The 18,390-nt window shown below is 38.5% G+C and overlaps 1 protein-coding gene across 6 annotated transcripts in view; it reads left to right on the top strand.

The window, feature by feature from the left end:
* Nucleotides 1-18,390, top strand: part of TJP1 (tight junction protein 1) — a 107,707-nt gene that overhangs the window by 50,393 nt on the left and 38,924 nt on the right. For all 6 annotated transcript variants that reach the window (XM_057720342.1, XM_057720344.1, XM_057720343.1 and 3 more), the window contains exons 5-8: nucleotides 5,156-5,432; nucleotides 8,665-8,768; nucleotides 9,312-9,480; nucleotides 9,785-9,932. In XM_057720342.1, the coding sequence (XP_057576325.1) occupies nucleotides 5,156-5,432; nucleotides 8,665-8,768; nucleotides 9,312-9,480; nucleotides 9,785-9,932 (698 nt within the window). The remainder of the gene's footprint in view (nucleotides 1-5,155; nucleotides 5,433-8,664; nucleotides 8,769-9,311; nucleotides 9,481-9,784; nucleotides 9,933-18,390) is intronic.

Raw genomic sequence — 18,390 nt, 5'->3', positions numbered from 1 at the left:
TAAATTCCATAGAATTTGAGGCAGCAAGAGGTAGGTGAAAGGATTGCTGAATAAATAAAAGAATTCTTTCAAGTAAAATGAATTTATAGAGGAGTACCTAATCAGCAAAGTGTCAGGGTGCAGCCATCTGAAGGGGAAGATAATACAGGAGTGGGGTTTGTCCTGGCACATGACCGATGGGTCAAGAGAAAGTAATTTTCCCCCAGCGTTATTGAGATACAGTTGACATATGGCACTGTGTAAGTTTAAGGTGTGCAGCATGACGATTTGACTTCATCAAATGATGACCACAATATGTGTAGTGAACATCCATCATCTCATAAAGATACAAAATTAAAGAAATAGAAAAAAATTTTTTCCTTGTAATGAAAACTCTTAGGATTTACTCTGGTAGCAACTTTAGTTACATTTATCATGTTGTACATTACATTGCTAGTACTTATCTTATAAAGGAAAACTTGTATTTTTTGATTGCCTTCATCCAATCCCCTCACCCCCACTGCCTCTGTAACCACAAATCTGATCTCTTTTTCTATAAATTTTTTAAGGATGTTTATTGAGATATAATTGACATACAGTAAACTGAATATATTTAAAGTGTAGAATTTGATATTTTTTTCTTATTAGTAATCTATATATGGCAATCCCAGTCTCCCAGTTCATCCCTCATTTTATTTGTTTTTGAAGTATAATTTACCTACAACACTGTGTTGGTTCCTGTTACACAACACAGTGATTCTGTATTTCTCTACATTTCAAAATGGTCACCAAGTCTAGTTCCGATATGTAACCATACAAAGGTAATTAGTTTCCCACAGCATACATTTCATACCCATGACTCATTTATTTTGCATCCAGAGGTTTGTACCTCTTGATCTCACTTACCTTTTCTTCTCCTTCCCCTCTGGTAGCCACCTTTTTCTTCTCTGTATCTATAACTTCATTTTTATTTTGTTATGTTTGTTCATTGTTTTTTAGGTTTCACATATAAGTGAAATCATACAGTATTTGTCTTTTCCTGTCTGACTTATTTCACTTAGCATAAATACCCTCCAGGTCCACCCCTGTTGTTGCAAATGGCAAGATACTCTTTTTCATGGCTGAGTAGTATTCGTGTGAGTGTATGTGTGTGTATCATATCTTCTTTATTTGCTTGTCTGTTGATGGGCAGTTGAGTTGCTTCCATATCTTGGATATTGTAAATAATGCTGCAGTGAACACAGGAGGGCAGATGTCTTGTCTTTTTTTTTGGCCTTGCTGCGTGTGGGATCTTAGTTCCCTGACCAGGGATTCAACCGATGACCCCTGTAGTGGAAGTGAGGAACTCTAACCACTGGAACGCCAGGGAATTCCCATAAATGTATTTTCTAATTAGTATTTTTGTTTTCTTTGGAAAAATAGGAGTGGAATTTTATGGATCACATGATAGTTCTATTTTTAACTTTTTGAGAAGTCTCCATACTGTTTTCCATAGTGGCTGCACCAATTTACAGTCCCACCAAACAGAGCATGAGTGTTGCCTTTTCTCCACATACTCATCAATGCTTGTCATTTGTTCTCTTTTTAGTAATTACCATTCTGACAGGTGGGAGGTGATATCTTATTGTGTTTTGATTTGCGTTTCCCTGATGATTAGTGATATTGAGCATCTTTTCATGTGCCTGTTGGCCATCTGCATGTCTTCTTTGGAAAAATGTCTATGTAGATCCTCTGCCCAGTTTTTAATTGAGTTGTTTGTTTATTATTAGTTGTGGCACATGGGCTTAAACCCATGTCCCCTGCATTGGCAGGCGGATTCTTAATCACTGCGCCACCAGGGAAGGTCCCGATTTATTTTTTGATGTTCAGTTGTGTAAGTTTTTTGTATATTTTGGATATTAACCCCTCGTGGGTCATATTGTTTGCAGATATCTCCTCCCATTTCGTTGGTGGCCTTTTGTTTTGTTGATAGTTCACTGTGTAAAAGCTTTTTAGTTGGATGTAGTCCCATTTGTGTGTTTTTGCTTTTGTTTTCCTTGCCTGAGGAGACATATCCAAAAATATATTTCTAAGACTGATGTCAAAGAGTGTTCTGCCAATGTTTTCTTCTATGAGTTTTATGGTTTCAGGTCTTATATTTAAATCTTATATCCATTTTGAATTTATTTTGGTGCATGGTATGAGAGAGTAGTCCAGTTTGATACTTTTGTATGTAGCTGTCCTGTTTTCCCAACAACATTCATTGAAGAGGCTGTTTCTTCCCCATTGTACATACTTGTCTCCTTTGTCATAGTTTAATTGCCCATGTAAGTGTGGATTCATCTTCTGAGCTTTCTGTTCTGTTCCACTGATTTATGTGTCTATTTTTATGCTAGCAGCATGCTGACTGTAGCCATATAGTATATTTTGAAATCTGAGCTTATGATGTCTCCAGTTTTGTTTTTGTTTGTTTTTTGCTATTCAGGGTCTTTTGTGTTTCCATGCAAATTTTAGAAGTATTTGTTCTAGTTCTGTGAAAGATGCCATTGGTATTTTGATAGGGATTGCATTGGATATGTAGATTGCTTTGGGTGGTATGGTCCTTTTAACAATAGTAATTCTTCCAATCCATGAACTTGGTGTATCTTTCCATCTGTTCCTGTTGTCTTCAATAACTTGGATCAGTGTCATTATATTTTCCGAATATAGGTCTTTTACCTCCTTTGTTAGATTTATTCCCAGAGATTTTATTTTTTGATGTGATTTATAAATGGGATTTTCTTAGTTTCTCTTTCTGATAGTTCATTGTTAGAGTATAGAAATGCAACAGATTTCTGTGTATTAATTTTGTATCCTGCAACTTTGCTGAATTTATTGCTGAGCTCTAGGAGTTCATTGGTGATATTAGGATTTTCTGTATGGTGTTGTGTCATCTTCAGATAGTGACAATTCCTTTTGTTTTTCTTGTGATTTCCGGGGGTAGGACTTCCAACACTACATTGAATAAAAGAGTGACAGTGAGCATCCTTGTTTTGTTCCTGATCTTAGAGAAAATGCTCTCAGCTTTACCCCACTGAGTATGATGTTAGCTATGGGCTTATATATGACCTTTTTTTGTTGAGGTGTGTTTCCTCTGTATGCAGTTTTTTGAGTTTTTTTTTTTTTAATCATACATGGGTGTTGAAATTTATTAAAAGCTTTTTCAGCATTTATTGAGATGATCATAAAATTTTTCTTCCTCAGTTTGTTAATGTGGTGTATTACATCAATTTGTGGATATTGAACCATCCTTGCTTCTGTGGGAAAAATTCTACTTGATCATGGTGTATGATCCTTTTAATGTATTGTTGAATTCAGTTTGCTAATAGTTTGTTGAGTAATTTTGCATCTATGTTTATTGTTGATATTGCCCTCTAATTTTCTTTTCTGTGTGATATTTGTCTGGTTTTGCTCTCAGGGTGATTCTGGCCTCATAGAATGAGTTCAGAAGCACTCCTTCCTCTGCAGTGTTTTGAATTTGTTGGAGAAGAATATGTGTTAACTTTTCTCTAAATGCTTGATAGAATTCACCTGTGAAGCCATCTAGTCCTGGACTTTTGTTTGTTGGGAGTTTTAAAATTACTGATTGTTTCATTACTGGTAATTGGTCTGTTCATATTTTCTATTTCTTCCTGGTTCAGTTTTGGGAGACTACATTTCTAGGAATTTGGTCATTTCTTCTAGGTTGTTCATTTTATTCAGGTATAGTTGTTCACAGTAATCTCTTACAATCTTCTGTGTTTCTATGCTGTCAGTTGTAACTTCTGCTTTTTCATTTCTGTTATTATTGATTTGGGCCCTCGCTCTCTAGTGCTGGCCCACTGGTGGGTAGAACTGGGTGGCTGGTTATGCAGCCAGGAGTCCTAGTGTCAGCTTGTTGGTGGGCAGGCTGGTTTCTGACATCACTGGCTGCAGGGTTCCAAGTGTTCCAAAGTTTGTGTAAGCCTATTGGTGAGTGGGGATGGATCCCAGGATGGCTGGCTGTTGGATCCAAGGTGTTTTGGAGCTGGTATCAGCCTACTGGTGGACAGGGTCAGGGTCCTGTGTGTCCCAGGGCTAGTGCCCAGGGTAGGCAGGCTGGTCCTGGGGTCTCTGGCTGCAGGGCCCTGGGGGTCCACTGGCTGGTGCTGGTCTACTGGAGTGGGCTGGGTCCTGACTCAGTAGGCTGCAAGGCTGTGGTGTCCTGGGGCTAGAGAAAGTCACTTAAATATTGAAGCATGACTTCTTTTCAAACTTGGGAGGCAGGCAGTTGAAACCAGGAGGGAATTGATGGACTGGCTAGGACAATAGTAGGGCACAGAGGTGTCAGAAATAAGATGAACGTGGAAAAGTTTCAGTAGATCAAGGGGTCAGAAGTAGAAGACAAGGAATGTTATCCAAGAAGATCTTGCAGATCTGTGATGAGATCAAGTGTATACTGGTGTGAGAAGACGAAATGCAGTCCAGGGATTAAGAGGCCACTGAGTCAGAAGGCAGTTCATATAGAGCTTGAGCGTACAGAAAGTGAAGGAAATAAGTGGAGAGGGAAAATTGAACCAGTATCAGAGTCAATTGAGGAAAGAAAGCCAGAAGAAGGAATTTATACCTAGACCAGAAATTACAAATTTTGGAGAGAGGGAAACTGAAAGCCGTTTGTATTGGTAAAGTATCATGGAGTTATTAGCTCCAACACACTAAGGTGAGTGTTAGTGTGGAGGTACAATAAATTGATCTCTTAGACTTCCAGAAGGGCAGTTGTGGGCGGATGGATTCTAAAATTTTTAAGGAATCAAGTTGGGCCCTCAAGTTTGCTTTGGTTTGGTAACAAGTACAGTATATTTGATGGTATTAGAGTACAGTGCCCCCTCCTTTATTCAAACCACCAGTAATTATTAGTTTTCCCTTAAGCTTGTGATTATTACACATAGAAGATCTTCTGAATTAATTAAGAACTTTATTAGGCCCTCCCCTCTATTCCAAATTTGCTTCTTAGATCTGTTTACCAGGAGAGCAGAAAAGATAACCAGTATGGAAAAGTATTCCTTAGTAATTTGTTATATTTGTGTGTTATATCTCTTTTCTTAATTAACAAGACCATAAAAATGTGATTTTCCTCTCTTAAGAACTGAAAGTACATATATGAAAATTAGTCAGCTCATATTGTAATCTTTATTTGTAGACCATTCGAAGGAAGAAGAAAGTTCAGATACCAGTAAGTCGTCCTGACCCTGAACCAGTATCTGAGAATGAAGAAGATAGTTATGATGAGGAAGTACGTGACCCAAGAAGTGGCCGTGGGGGCCTGGTTAATAGGAGGAGCGAGAAGAGCTGGGCCAGGGATAGAAGTGCAAGTCGAGAGAGGAGTCTGTCTCCGCGATCTGATAGGCGGTCTGTGGCTTCCAGTCAGCCTGCCAGACCCACCAAAGTCACACTGGTGAAATCCCGGAAAAATGAAGGTATTTTCTTCCAACTTGTTTATCATTTTCACATGATCACTTTAAGACTAATTTTAATGAGAAGTAAATTTGCCATTTCTTTATATCTTTGCTTTGTTGTCTTTTTATCTTCGTTCTGTGTCCTGTTGCTTTAAATCAGATCCTGTTATATGAGGCTTCAGGGGTCATCTGTTTCCTCTTCTTGAGTCATTTTTATGTAGCAGATAGTACTTCAGATAAATTGTCCAGTAGTTGGATTTTGTGATTAGCATAGGTTAATGCAAAAAATGTCACATCATCACCAAGTTGCAATTCAATGTTTTACTTAGCTGTCAGGATCAGTAGTAGCTACATCTGGGCAGAAATCATTGGATGGGGAGGGAGGGCAGCCTGCCTTTTCTAAATGGAGAGAGGGAGGGAGTGGAGCCCCTGACAGGATATTGCTCTAAAACAAAGGACTTGTTTGTCAAAAAATTTTGAAACTGAAGCCTAGCTGCCTCCCCTCAGGTAATCACATTTGACAGAAATGAGGCTGATCCTGGCTTCTTGCTGCCATGGGCGTGTCTCTCCCATGCAGGAAAGCATTGATGACTGATCATTTTGATAAAACGGTGTAAGAGTATTTGAAGGCTCACTCCCATCAGCTTTACTGAAACCTGAGTGTCTCCTAGTTATTGCTCCCTGACCCCCTCGTTCAAAGCAGACTTCTCAGTCAGGCTGTCTGTATTCAGAGCTGTTTCTCCTTGTTCTCCACCCCACTCTTCAGCCTCCTATCTCTGGTATCTGCTCCCAGAACTGGTCACGCTAAATCCAGTACAGTTTTCCAGTCTTTATCTTACTTGCCTTTTCTGTACCATTTCAGATAGTCACTCCCTATTTTTTGAAATAATGTTTCCTCTTGGCTTCTGTAATGCTGTGGGTTTCGGAGGTTCCTCCCTCTTTTCTGTATCCTTCACAAGCTCATTGTCCTCATCCTACCTTTCAGTGTTCTGTGGATTTCTGTTCTAGAATCTCTTTTCTGCTTCATATAACATCTTTAGGAAATCTCATGTACTCTCAGTGCAGTGAGCTGCTCATGATGGCACAGCTTCCCCAGCTCCAGTGTGTCCTCCTGCTGTCCCAGCTGACTCGTAGGCACATTCACTTAGGTGTTCGTCTGCATCCCTCAGATGCAGCACATCCAGTGAAACTCACATCTCCCTCCTGGAATGTTTCTTCATGTTTCTTATGAAGTATCCCATTGAATATATTCCTGTCTAGCTGGTCTCTCAAGCCAGCCGTGGGTAGCATGGTGTCGTTATCCATGACATCTTTTTTCCCCTGCTTTCCTGTGCCCAGCTAACACGTTCTTACTTCCTAAACACTATGCTTTACTGTCCTACTCCTCCTTACTCCACCACCACCACCCTCATCCAAGCCACCAGCATCTTTTTTTCCTTCCTTCTTTATTGAGGTGTAATTGACATTGTATATAAATATGTAAAGTTGTATGTATTTAAGGTGTACAGTGTGGTGGTTTGAGATATGTATACGCTAGGCAGTGATCACCACAATCAAGTTAATCAGCACATAGTTACTTTTTTGGTAGGGGGGTTGAGGTGAGGAGCACTACACCATTGTCTCTTAAGAGGACTCACTCAGCCTTATGACGTAGTCTCTGGATCCTGCCCCGCTCGATTCTGTGAACTGCTCCCTTTGGTTACCGGGTCCTCTGGGATGCTTCCCTGTCTGACTCTTGCCCTACACTTATGACTTCATCAAACCTGCCTCATCTTTCCTTCATACCTTCTGGTGCATTTGTTTTTAACGATTCTGTCTCTACCACCTCCCCCGCCCAACCCCCCCACCCCCGCCCCCGCAATCCTCATTTCTCAGGTTTAGTGTTAATATTTCTTAGGTGGAGTTTCAGCCTTAGCATTTGCTTCTCAGGGAGGCCTTCTCTGACCCCCACTAGGCATAGAATCATGTGTTGCCCCATCTGAACTCTTTATCACATTTGTAACTGTGGTAATGTGTTTTTCCCTCCTGTCTAGGGCAGTTGCCAGCGTGCAAGGACTGTCTCATTTGTTGCTTTTTATCTATAGTACCTACCACCTAGTTAGTATTTACCAAGGAAATACTTAGAAGAAATGAGTATGTTAATGTACAAGGAATATTTTAGAGTCATCTCTGTATTGGTCATTTACAGTTTTTTAAATCTTAAATATAGTCTTTTAATCAGTATTTTATTTCTGTGAGATATAATCACCATTTCTAAAGCATACACAGGTGACTGCCTAGATCCCCTAAAAAGTCATTTTCTTTTTTTACCCTGATTCTATTCCTGCTTGTGAACACTCTTTGTATATTTGCCTTAAGTTAAACTGTAACTCTGATATAACTTTTAAAAGCTTCAGTAGCAGGTCTGTTAACTTATCCCATCTTAGAAACAGTTTTGTTTCCCGTCCTGTTTGTTGTTTTTGGTGTGTTCCCCCCCCCCCCCCAGCAAGACTCTTTCTGTTTCTCCTTACACAACCAGGAGCAGTCCTGTTCCTATTGACATTATACTGATAGTCGTAGTTATTGTACAGCTTTGCAGGCCCCTGGACAGTTTTCTGGGGACTTTCCTAGTAACTTCTTTAACTCTGATCACTCCCTCACCCACAGGTACAATTAATGTTGCTGCACTCCTGGGTACTTTGTCAGTCGTTGGAAGGACTGGCATCTTTAACTGCTCCCCACATCTGCTTGGCTGGTTTCAAGCCCTTGTTTGAGTGGTGCGTGCTGATGCTCTGCGTATGTCTTTCAGAGTCAGAGCAGTTTAGGATCCAGAACACTTTTGCTCTAGGAACTGGGGAAAACAAAACCAGTGTATGTGTGGTAATACAAGTCATCGATAAAATCATCAAGCTTTCCAGAGTTTTTCTTTTCAAAATTCTATTCATTAAATCTTCTGAGAAGCTAGCTCATCTGCGTGACACAGAGAGAAGTGGTCTTCTCTTGAGTTTTCTGTCTTTCAGTACCGTGAGAGCATGATGTATCAATCTTCTCTTTGAACCGCGCACTTGCCCTTTGCTTTTACATTGACAGTGGAGACTTTCTGATGCTTAGAGGAAACATCTTCTTTGCAGGGAGGCCAAGAATAATTTCTTATTATTTCTTATTATTGATTGTACTTAAAAATTCTCCTTATGCAGTGATAATTAATTTCATACTTTTAAACTCTCAGTATCTTGGGATTTTACACTAAAGACATTTAAATGTATTATTTCAGAATATGGTCTTCGATTGGCCAGCCATATATTTGTAAAGGAAATTTCACAAGATAGTTTGGCAGCAAGAGACGGCAATATTCAAGAAGGCGATGTTGTATTAAAGGTATAGTCATATTCTTACATTTTGATGAACTGCAATAGAAAACAAGTTCTACTGTGACCAAAAAGAATTAAAAATCAATATTTGGGGGGCTAGGTAGTTTGCCACTGGCTATTACTACATGTCAACACTGATGCTTTTCTTTGGGCATAAAGTCATCCTAGAGAATTAATAGCTCCAAATATATATTATTCACTAATGGAGTTACTTTGTAGATAGAGTTGTCTGTTGTTCCACAGTAAATGGTTTTGATAACTCCTCCAGATATTATTGAAATGTTTGTTTTGTTAGTTTGCTCATAAGTACTAGAAAGTGATGGGGAGGAGGTGGAGGATGCTAATTTGGGCTTTTCTGGCAGAACAGCAGTGTAGTACAGATTTTACCATTTCAGTGAGGCGGCGTACTTTCATAGTTTAGGAAAGTGTAAAGGGAATATTTTGGTTCTCAGAGCAAGCCCAGGAGTAGTTCAGATATTCCTGTTCATGTCAGACTAATATTTGTATTTTTGTCATTTACCTTCAACCTATAGTTTCTTTTCTGTTGCAGATAAATGGTACCGTGACAGAAAATATGTCATTGACAGATGCAAAGACGTTGATAGAGAGGTCTAAAGGCAAGTTAAAGATGGTAGTTCAGAGAGATGAGCGGGCTACCCTGCTGAATGTCCCCGATCTTTCTGACAGTATCCACTCTGCTAATGCCTCCGAGAGAGATGGTGAGTGTGGCTTTGTTTGCAGAGACCCTTTAAGTGACCTGTTTCTTAAAGTGTGAAGATTCGACATGTTAGAATGAAATGATAATTTTCTATAAGCCAGACACCTTCAGAATCTAAGAATTACAACAATTTTTTTTCTGTTGACAGCTCACCAATATTGAATTGTAGCTGATTAAGTCAATGCTTAAATCAACCATTTTGTATGAAATTATATTTAGTGACTTACTTCCATTATCATTGGAGTATCTTATATTTTATTATAATCATTTCATCAGAAAATAAACGACACCCTTTTGTTTAACAGACATTTCAGAAATTCAGTCACTGGCATCAGATCATTCCGGTCGATCACATGACCGGCCTCCCCGCCACAGCCGATCACGATCTCCTGACCAGCGATCGGAGCCTTCCGACCATTCTAGACACTCTCCACAGCAGCCCAGCAATGGCAGGTAATCACGCTCTGTTGCTTAAAATAAAACAGTTGTGTGTGCTTGATATATGTTTCTGGTTTTGCTTAGAAATAAAATTAGAAGGTAGATTTTGTTTTGATTACTTAAATTAGGTTTGTGTTTCTTTATCAATTTAGGTATTTCTTATCTAGAATAACAGAGGTCAGACTGTTTTATAAAAGGCCAAATAGTAAGTATTTTAGGCATGTGAGCCAAGTCTTGTCACTACTCAGCCTGTCTTTGTGGCACAAAACTAACTGTAGACAGTATGTAAATGAATGGGCATGGCTGTTTTTTAATAAAACTTCATTAAAAACAAAACAGTTGGCTCTCAGCTGCAATTTGCTGACCTGCTGCATCAGAAGATGCTGGCAAGCTTTAGGACAAGTTAAGTATATACAGTAGAAATCCTTCAGTGGAGATTAACCTGGACTTTTTTTCCCCTTTGCAGTACACTGTCTGGTATGTATGCCAAAGGGTCTGCTGTGATAGTGATATGTGACTTACCTGAGTTTATAGTCTCTGGGGTCATACACATATACATTTGAGAATCTGAAGAAAATTACGACCCTTCTTTCCAGAAAAATGCACATGTACACATACATGTAGCATTAACATAAGATTTCTGTACATTCCTGGGGCTCTGAAGGATACCAGTGGACCTAGGGTTTAACAGCAGTCCATATGGAAATCTTGTGTAGACACTTGAAAATTCGAGTCCAGAGCTGACCAGTTTAAGATTCAAGGTGGTGATTTGGGACTTATCTGCATGAAGGTGATAGCTGAAGCCACAGAAGTCACTAAAATTGCCAAGAGAAACAATATAGGTAGAACACCCAGAAGTGGACCACAGGGATTATTCCCCAAGGAAGCAAAGGAGGCAAGGGATAAGTACCTGCCCTGGGGAGAGCTTTCCTAAAGATTGTCAGAAATCATACTGATACAGTTATTGTACTCTGCTGATTTTAGGTATCTGTGAAGCTGATTCTCTCTGAATTTCAGATTTTAGATTTATGCATTGCATTAACCCTGATCTTTGCAATCAATGCTACAATGATTTTTTTAAAGGAATATTATAGTATGTCACATGCAAAACTGACTTATAACCGATTATTAGTTTTAATGGCTGCAGGTTAACATATTAATTCTAAAAATCTCCCTGACACAGCACAGACCTTATCTGGAAAAGGACAGCTGCTGAAACATATACACAGTGATAGAGCTAAAACCTCTGATGAGTCATGTGGAGTGGCTGTAATTGTAACACCGTTCTCTCACCTAGAAACCAGGCTAGCACAGGCAATTTGGACATGATTTTCCTTTAAAAAGAAAGGAAGGAAGGAATACTCATCAAAATTTTGGCCATTTCTATTTACTGTAATCAAATTTTAAACCTTAGAAAGTTCTTTTTGATGCCTACTTTTTTTTCCATTTAGATTTCCTGAACACTTGGCATCTGTAACTTTAAAAGTTGAAGAAGGTTTTTAAACATTTTTAACTATCTTCATGTTATATTGGGATGTTTTACTTCTCTTGGGAACCTCAAGTATTCTTTATGGGTAACACCAGTTATATGAGATTTTAAAAATATAGAATCCTAGCCTGCTTCATAATTCATCTGAGATGGAAACAGGAAATACTTTTTTGAAGTTCTTGATAACATTCTCTTCTGTACATTACCAGATTTGGGAACTTCTGGTTAGAACATGTAGCATGTATCAAGGAAAAGATAGTAGTTTAACTACAGAAGAAAAAAGTCTCCAGTTTCTTTACCAAGTGTTTGTGCTGAGAATGTAATTCCTGAAAATTAAGTAGCCTACTGAAAGGCAAGATGTAAAATAGTACCACTTTCTCAAAGGTTTCATTTTCATTTCCCCCCTAAACTTAATATTAAAATCCAGATAACTGTGGAGTTTTAATTTGGAGGGGGGCTTGCATTTTGAGAAACAATTTAGGTATAGTGTGAGAGTAAAATCCTGGTATTAGAAAACACCATGGGACATTTAGTTATTTAATTTTGTTTGTACGGACGTCTTTGTTTTACAAATGTTATTTAAATTCTCTTACTTAAAAAGTGATACAAGAAAGACTTGTGAGAAAAGTTTCAGTTTAGTTGTGTAAAACATTATCCTGCCCTTGTTCTCTTCTTATAGTTCTGAGTATTTTTGTATGTTTGTAAGATCGCAGTTATCTGCTGAGAATAGTAACCTTCATTTTGTCAGAGGCAATAGAATATAGTGAATTCTTTGGGCTTTGAACCCAGTTTTCCTGGGTTTGAGTCCTAGCCTGCTATTGGTTACTTGCACAACCTTGAAACCTCTCCGCACTTTAGTTTTCTCATTTGCTGTAAAGAAGGTATCATACATTACAAAGTCGTGAAAGTTAAATTAGTTATTATAACCTCTGGCACGAATATTAGCTGCTCTCATTATTATGGTGATTAGTAGTAGTAGTAATAGTATCATTAGCTAGAGTTCCCAAGTGTGCTTTCACATCTGCTCATATTAAACCATTTCTAAGAAGATTTCCTCATTCTGTAGGCAAGTCAGTTTAAGCTGAGTGGTTGTGATAAAGTCCAGGGTTATGTAGTTGACAAGAGATTAGAGTCAGGATAAAGCTCTTGGCCTTTTGACTCAAGTGTTTGACTTTATGGGTGTAGAGAAAGAAGAAAGTGGAGGATTACTTAAGGGAGCAGAAATCTACAAAGCATTCCATTGTGTTCCATTGTTGTCATGACCTACTTACATTCCTCTGTGTGATGTTCTTTTCTTGGAGAGCAAATTTTGTATGGTCTGAGTTCTGAGAAAAACATACGAACTTGTTTCTTCATTATAATTAGATGAGCAGTGTACTCTTACTGTTGTCTTGAACAGGAGCTGGCAAACTATAGCTGTGGGCCAAATCCAGCCTGCTGTCTGGTTTTGCAAATAAAGTTTTCCTGGAACCCATTCTGCAGTGTCATAATTAAGAAGTTGTGGCAGAGACTGCATGGCCCACAGAGCCATTTACAGAAAAACTCTGCCAATTCTTCCCTGGTCTAGGGTGTTAAAATAGTTTGCTTTTTAAATTGAAAAATAATACATGTATAGAGAGAATTTATTACAGTGATTTTGTTATACTTTGATGCTTGTTCCTAAGTTTGTTTTGTATATTGTATTCAGTGTTTTTTCACCGCCCACTCTGGGCTGAGACTCCCCCTCTAGGAGGGAGCTGGGGATACTGAGGGTCCTCAGCTGGTGGCACTGCCTCATGGGATTGTCAGGGGCTGTCAGAGAGAAGACTGTTCCACTGATTTCACTGCAGTCCCTGTATGAGTAGAGAGAATTTGATTTTCAGAGTGTATTCTGAGCCTCTGCTTGGTTATATTGTACTCTGCTTACTATTTACAGTTAATTTAATAGACCCATTTTATGAGTTTTCTCCCTAGAGGAACAACGTATGTTTATGTGTTTGGTTCTGTTCTGTAAACTCTTTTAATAAAAGTGACTCTTGTGCTACTGATTAATCATAAGCAGGTGCATTGTTGAAAAAATTCTATTACAGTAAAAACAGACTAATTAGGATAAGGTTCAACTGTAGAGATTTTAAAGGTTTGTATTTTGTATTACTTATACTCATTCATTCCATAAACTGACAAGGTTCATCTGAGGCCTAAGCTGTTGTCTAAGGTTTTTAGGGAATTGTATATTTTAACAAATAGGAAAAGTCTAATTTATATTTAGCACATCCCATTTTGTAAAAACAATTGCTTCTGAAGTACTTGAAAGCAGTGTTTAGAAGAGATTAAAACTCTGTAGAAATTTAAAATACTTGTTTCATTGTTTCTCACGAGAGAGAGAAGTGTCTCCACTGAATTCTGAAGTTAGTGGTGTCAGTATTGATACAGCTTATGATATAACAAATACGTGATTGTTAAATCGGTTCTTATGAATGAGAATTTCTAGTCTAATTCCATGCATTGAGCCAAGTTAAATAATCAAGTTAAATAATGGGATCAGAATCCTTTACCTGTATCGTCTATCTGTAACATTAGGGTTGAATTCAAGTTCATGCCTTTGTTCTCTCAGAGTGTCAGGTGTGTCCTCATACACGTGCATGTAGGGCATATGGTGTTTCTGCTTAAATGCCTTTGAGGTGCCTTGGTTTTTTTTTTTTTTTTTTTTTTGGCTGTGTTGGGTCTTCGTTGCTGTGCAAGGGCTTTCTCTAGTTGCGGAGAGTGGGGGCTACTCTTCGTTGCCTTGCAGTGACTCCTTTTGTTGCAGAGCATGGACTCAGTAGTTGTGGTGCACGGGTTTAGTTGCTCCACAACATGTAGAATCTTCCCAGACCAGGGGTCAAACCCGTGTCCCCTGTGTTGGCAGGTGGATTCTTAACCACTGTGCCACCAGGGAAGTCCTAGGCTTGGCTTTTAAATTAAAGGTCTAGTTTTTTTATTTACACACCTTACTTTCTATGTCACATTCCATTATTGTTTTCTTTGAGTTTAGGGACCTATAAATATTCTTTCACTCTAATATATATAGTTTCTGTTAGATATTGTGTAGTTCTCTCTGGACATATATAGAACTTTGCCAGTAGGCTAAAAATTATTGTTGAGACATCCACATACATCAGCTGAACATTTCTTTTTACTGTTTCAAAATGTGGAGAAGTGATCATCTGCTGACTGGTGAATTTCAGAGTTTTTTTTTCCTCCTGATCCTTAGTTTTAGTCCTTTGTCTTAAGTAAAAGGTTTCATTACCTCCAGTTATTCAAAACAAGATTTAAATGTGATATCAGTGGTAATTCGTTTGGTGCAGGTACTACTGCATTTTCTTTTTCAGACATGCTATGAAGTCCTTCATCCTCCCCCCTCCCCCTCTTCACCTGTGAAAGATAGTCAGGTAGAAAGATTCAGTTTATTAAATATCTCAGTGAAATTAATCAACAGTTGATGCCTTCTTTCCTATGGCTCCTGTGCCGTGCAACTGGACTGATGCTGTTGATTGTGAGTGATCAGTCAGCACAGCGAGCGCTCTTCAGTGAAGGTTGAAAGATTTTTTTTTTAAACCAGTAATTTTGACATTATCTTGCTAACTTTTCCTTTATCAGGTATTTTTTGATAACACGTGTGTTGTGAGTGTATGATTATAAATATGAATTATGCCCTCAACAATCTAGGCAAGATCCCTGCTACCATAGAGCTATCCAAGTGAATAAAGCAGATAAATACAATTGAAATATGGAACAGTAATTTCCATTAGTGGTGAAGAAAATCAGGGTGATGTGACAGTGCAGGAAGAGGGGGCAGTGTTAGAGTCATGCTGGGGCAGAAGGTTTCTCCACGGTCACCTCATCTTGAAATGCATGAGTGAGAAGGAGCCAGCCAGAGGAAGATCATTCCAGAATAAGACAAGAGCCTGAATCAGTTGGAAACTGTTGGAAGAATAGCAAGGTGACCAGTGCTGGATGGACCACAAGAGCAAAAGAGCCCGTGATTTGGAGTTCTAAAAAGTTTTTGGTTTGTTTGTTTTGGAAAGTTGGTTAGGGAGAATTTGAAGCTTTAAAAAAAGGTTGTTTATTACTTGAATTGTTACTAAATGTTTTTCTGATAAGATTCTTTTTCCAGCCTTTGACAGTGAGTGGAATATTGATGACCCATCCTGAACTTCTGTTATTTAGATAAGAGCCACCTGTTACTTTCAGTCCTTGGGAATTTTTGGTTACTAGATTAAAACTCCAAACTGAGGTTTTGTTTTTCATATGCTTTGTAAGGGGCCAGCCTGAGGGAGGACCATAGTTGATAAAATTCTCTAGTTAATGGAGACCCAAGTATAGTGATGTTGTGCTCAGTGATTGCTGATAGATTTTAACCTCTAAGGAAGATCATGGACCTCATGATGTCTCTTAGAGATCAAGGTAAGCTTAACTCTTCTACTTTATAGTCAGTATTTTTAAAGTGTACATTTTATTTACTCCATCAGCTGAGAGTTATTTTCTAATACAAGTACAGTATAAAACAAAATATTATAGTTAAAAACTGTTCCGCTTACTAACATGTAAAAGTAGTAAGTATATGAAGAATTTTAATTCTAGTTTTAAATAATGTAGGACAGTTCTTCATTGCCTTTGAGAGAATGTTAATAGAAAATGAAGAGTATGGTAACACTGGTCTCTTGTTGTAAAATCAACTAAACCTACTGTACACTCAAGGGTTGTTTTACTCCTAATATTAATCTAAATACCTAATAGTCATACCACCAGTGAAGCCCTGAGGATGCTAGCATGCCTTAAGTGAAAGAAGGGTTCTTTTCAGTCTTTCCTCGGTTGTTCCTTACTAAAAATTGTCCATTTCTTCAAAAGTTATACTTGTTGAACAGTGAATCTGTTTTCTTTCTAATTCGTATGGTCTGGGTGAGTCGTCATCATCGTAATTAAACAAATGTGCAAGATGAGAATCTCTGTACAAACTGATAGGCTTCATGAAAATATGTAACTAGGTTATTGCCTGAAAGCCATTTATCACAGTGAGCAATACAGACATATACCACACACATATATATTTCTAGAAAATAGATTACAAAGTATAAAGAACAAATTTAAATTGTGAGAACTTAGCTTGCAAATATAGCCAAGTAGCTATAAGGTCATTATTCCCCCTGCTTTCTCAGCACACTCCCCGGGCAGCTCTTCATTTCTCTGCTCAAGTACCAGCCCAGAATCTCCACATCTCTCTGCCTTTCTCATCCCTGTAATCCTCTGTGTGCCATGCTGTGATTTTTGAATTGCTATTGAGGAACTGCAGTGTGTAAACATCTGTTTCCGTATGAAATTTAGAAGGTTAACAGTGATTGCAACATTCTGAGTGGTCAGACTTGAATGTGCCTTAGTTTTTCTTTCTCATGTATTAGGAGTCGTCCATGCTGAACTGTTCTTGTCAGTGGAGAAGAACTTTGGAGTCTGGTTAAGTTACTTTCTAAGTTTCTATCTTTATTGTTAATTGGGGCTGAGATAGTCCAATGGCCTTTAGGGTATCTGGTTTTTGTTTTCATTCTAAGCTGTGTAGATCTTGCCTACCTTTATGCAATAAACGAGTTTCTGAAAAGAAAATATAAATTGGCTTTTGTAGGATGAGTCATTTATTATGTAACAGGAAATTGGCTTTATAAAAGCATGTTTTATTACAGTGAACATTCAGCCTGTTTATTTCCTATATTAAGATTATTTTTAAATAAGATATAACCAGTCAGGGAGGTGTTTAAAAGCTAGAAATCAGAAATAAAGCTCCTTGAAGAATCTGGCATATTTCATCTGGGTCCAGGAGACAGAAAGCACAGTTTGTTGTGAACAGAGCAAGTTTAATATAAAGAGATTAAATATAAGGAGGTTGGAGTGAAAAAGGATTAGTTATTAAGAAATAAAGAGAGCTCTGAAGCATGTAAGAATCAGATGTAAGGAGCAGCCCCTTCCCTTGGTGCTGAGATGGAGTGCTAAAGGAAGAGGCTTCCTCACCCGTCCCCACACACCTGAGGCTCACTGTGTGACAGAGAATTTGCTGCAGTGTCACTGGATGAACTTGCAGGAAACCTGCCATCTGAGGGCCACGGGAAACCATTCTTGAGGAGGTGTCTTGTCAGAGACCGCGCACTGTAAAACCATCCTCGGAAGTGTCTGGGGAAAGCTGCTAGCCACTGAGTGCTTCTGACCCCTGTGTACTGCAGGGGGCCGCTAAGGGGACAGAGGCCCTTCCTCCTGCAGTGTCTCTCCAGCTACCTCTTCTGACCTGACTGCCTGCACTCTGCCTGCACTAAATGGTCCCAAACAGCTGTGACTTTACACCTGAAGTTTTGCACTTAAGCAGTCTGTTACTCTTTGCTGATCTGGTTTTGTGTGTGTTAATCTGCTACTCTGTGGTGGTTAGGTTATGACTTAAGGCTCTGTCTACAGTGAATCCGTCTTTGTGAATGTAAAAACTCTCTTTCAGAGACTTTGTCTTAACTGTCTTCCACAGAGCTTTTAACCAGTCCAAAAATCTCTAGATTAATGGATCATTACCATTAGATTAATATGTACGAGTGAAAATCCGAAAAACAAAACCTATCTGCTTACCAAAACGCCCTTCAGAGGGTCTCAAAGTCCCCTAGAATGCCTGGAGTTTCTGTCTAGGCTACCAGGAGCCAGAGTGTGGTAGGTAAACATGAATCTGACTCAGGACAAAGATAGCTTTTGTGTAAAGTTAGCTTGATTCATAATAGCATAAATTATTTTTTATAAAGCTTAAATATTACATGGGAGCCATTAGGGTAGAACTATCTAAGGAAGGTTTGGGGAAAATGTATTTTCCTTTTTATGGCTTCATTTTCAATAATTGTAGGCTGATTCTGTGTCTGAATTTTATTCTGTCTTGTAAAAAACTTAATGGTCATACCTGCTTATAGTAGAACATTTTAAACGTTTGGAGATTTGATTATTTTGTTC

Source organism: Hippopotamus amphibius, chromosome 2 (genome assembly GCF_030028045.1).
Source record: "Hippopotamus amphibius kiboko isolate mHipAmp2 chromosome 2, mHipAmp2.hap2, whole genome shotgun sequence".
Lineage (NCBI taxonomy): Eukaryota > Metazoa > Chordata > Mammalia > Artiodactyla > Hippopotamidae > Hippopotamus > Hippopotamus amphibius.
This window is presented reverse-complemented; position numbering and strand designations above follow the sequence as displayed.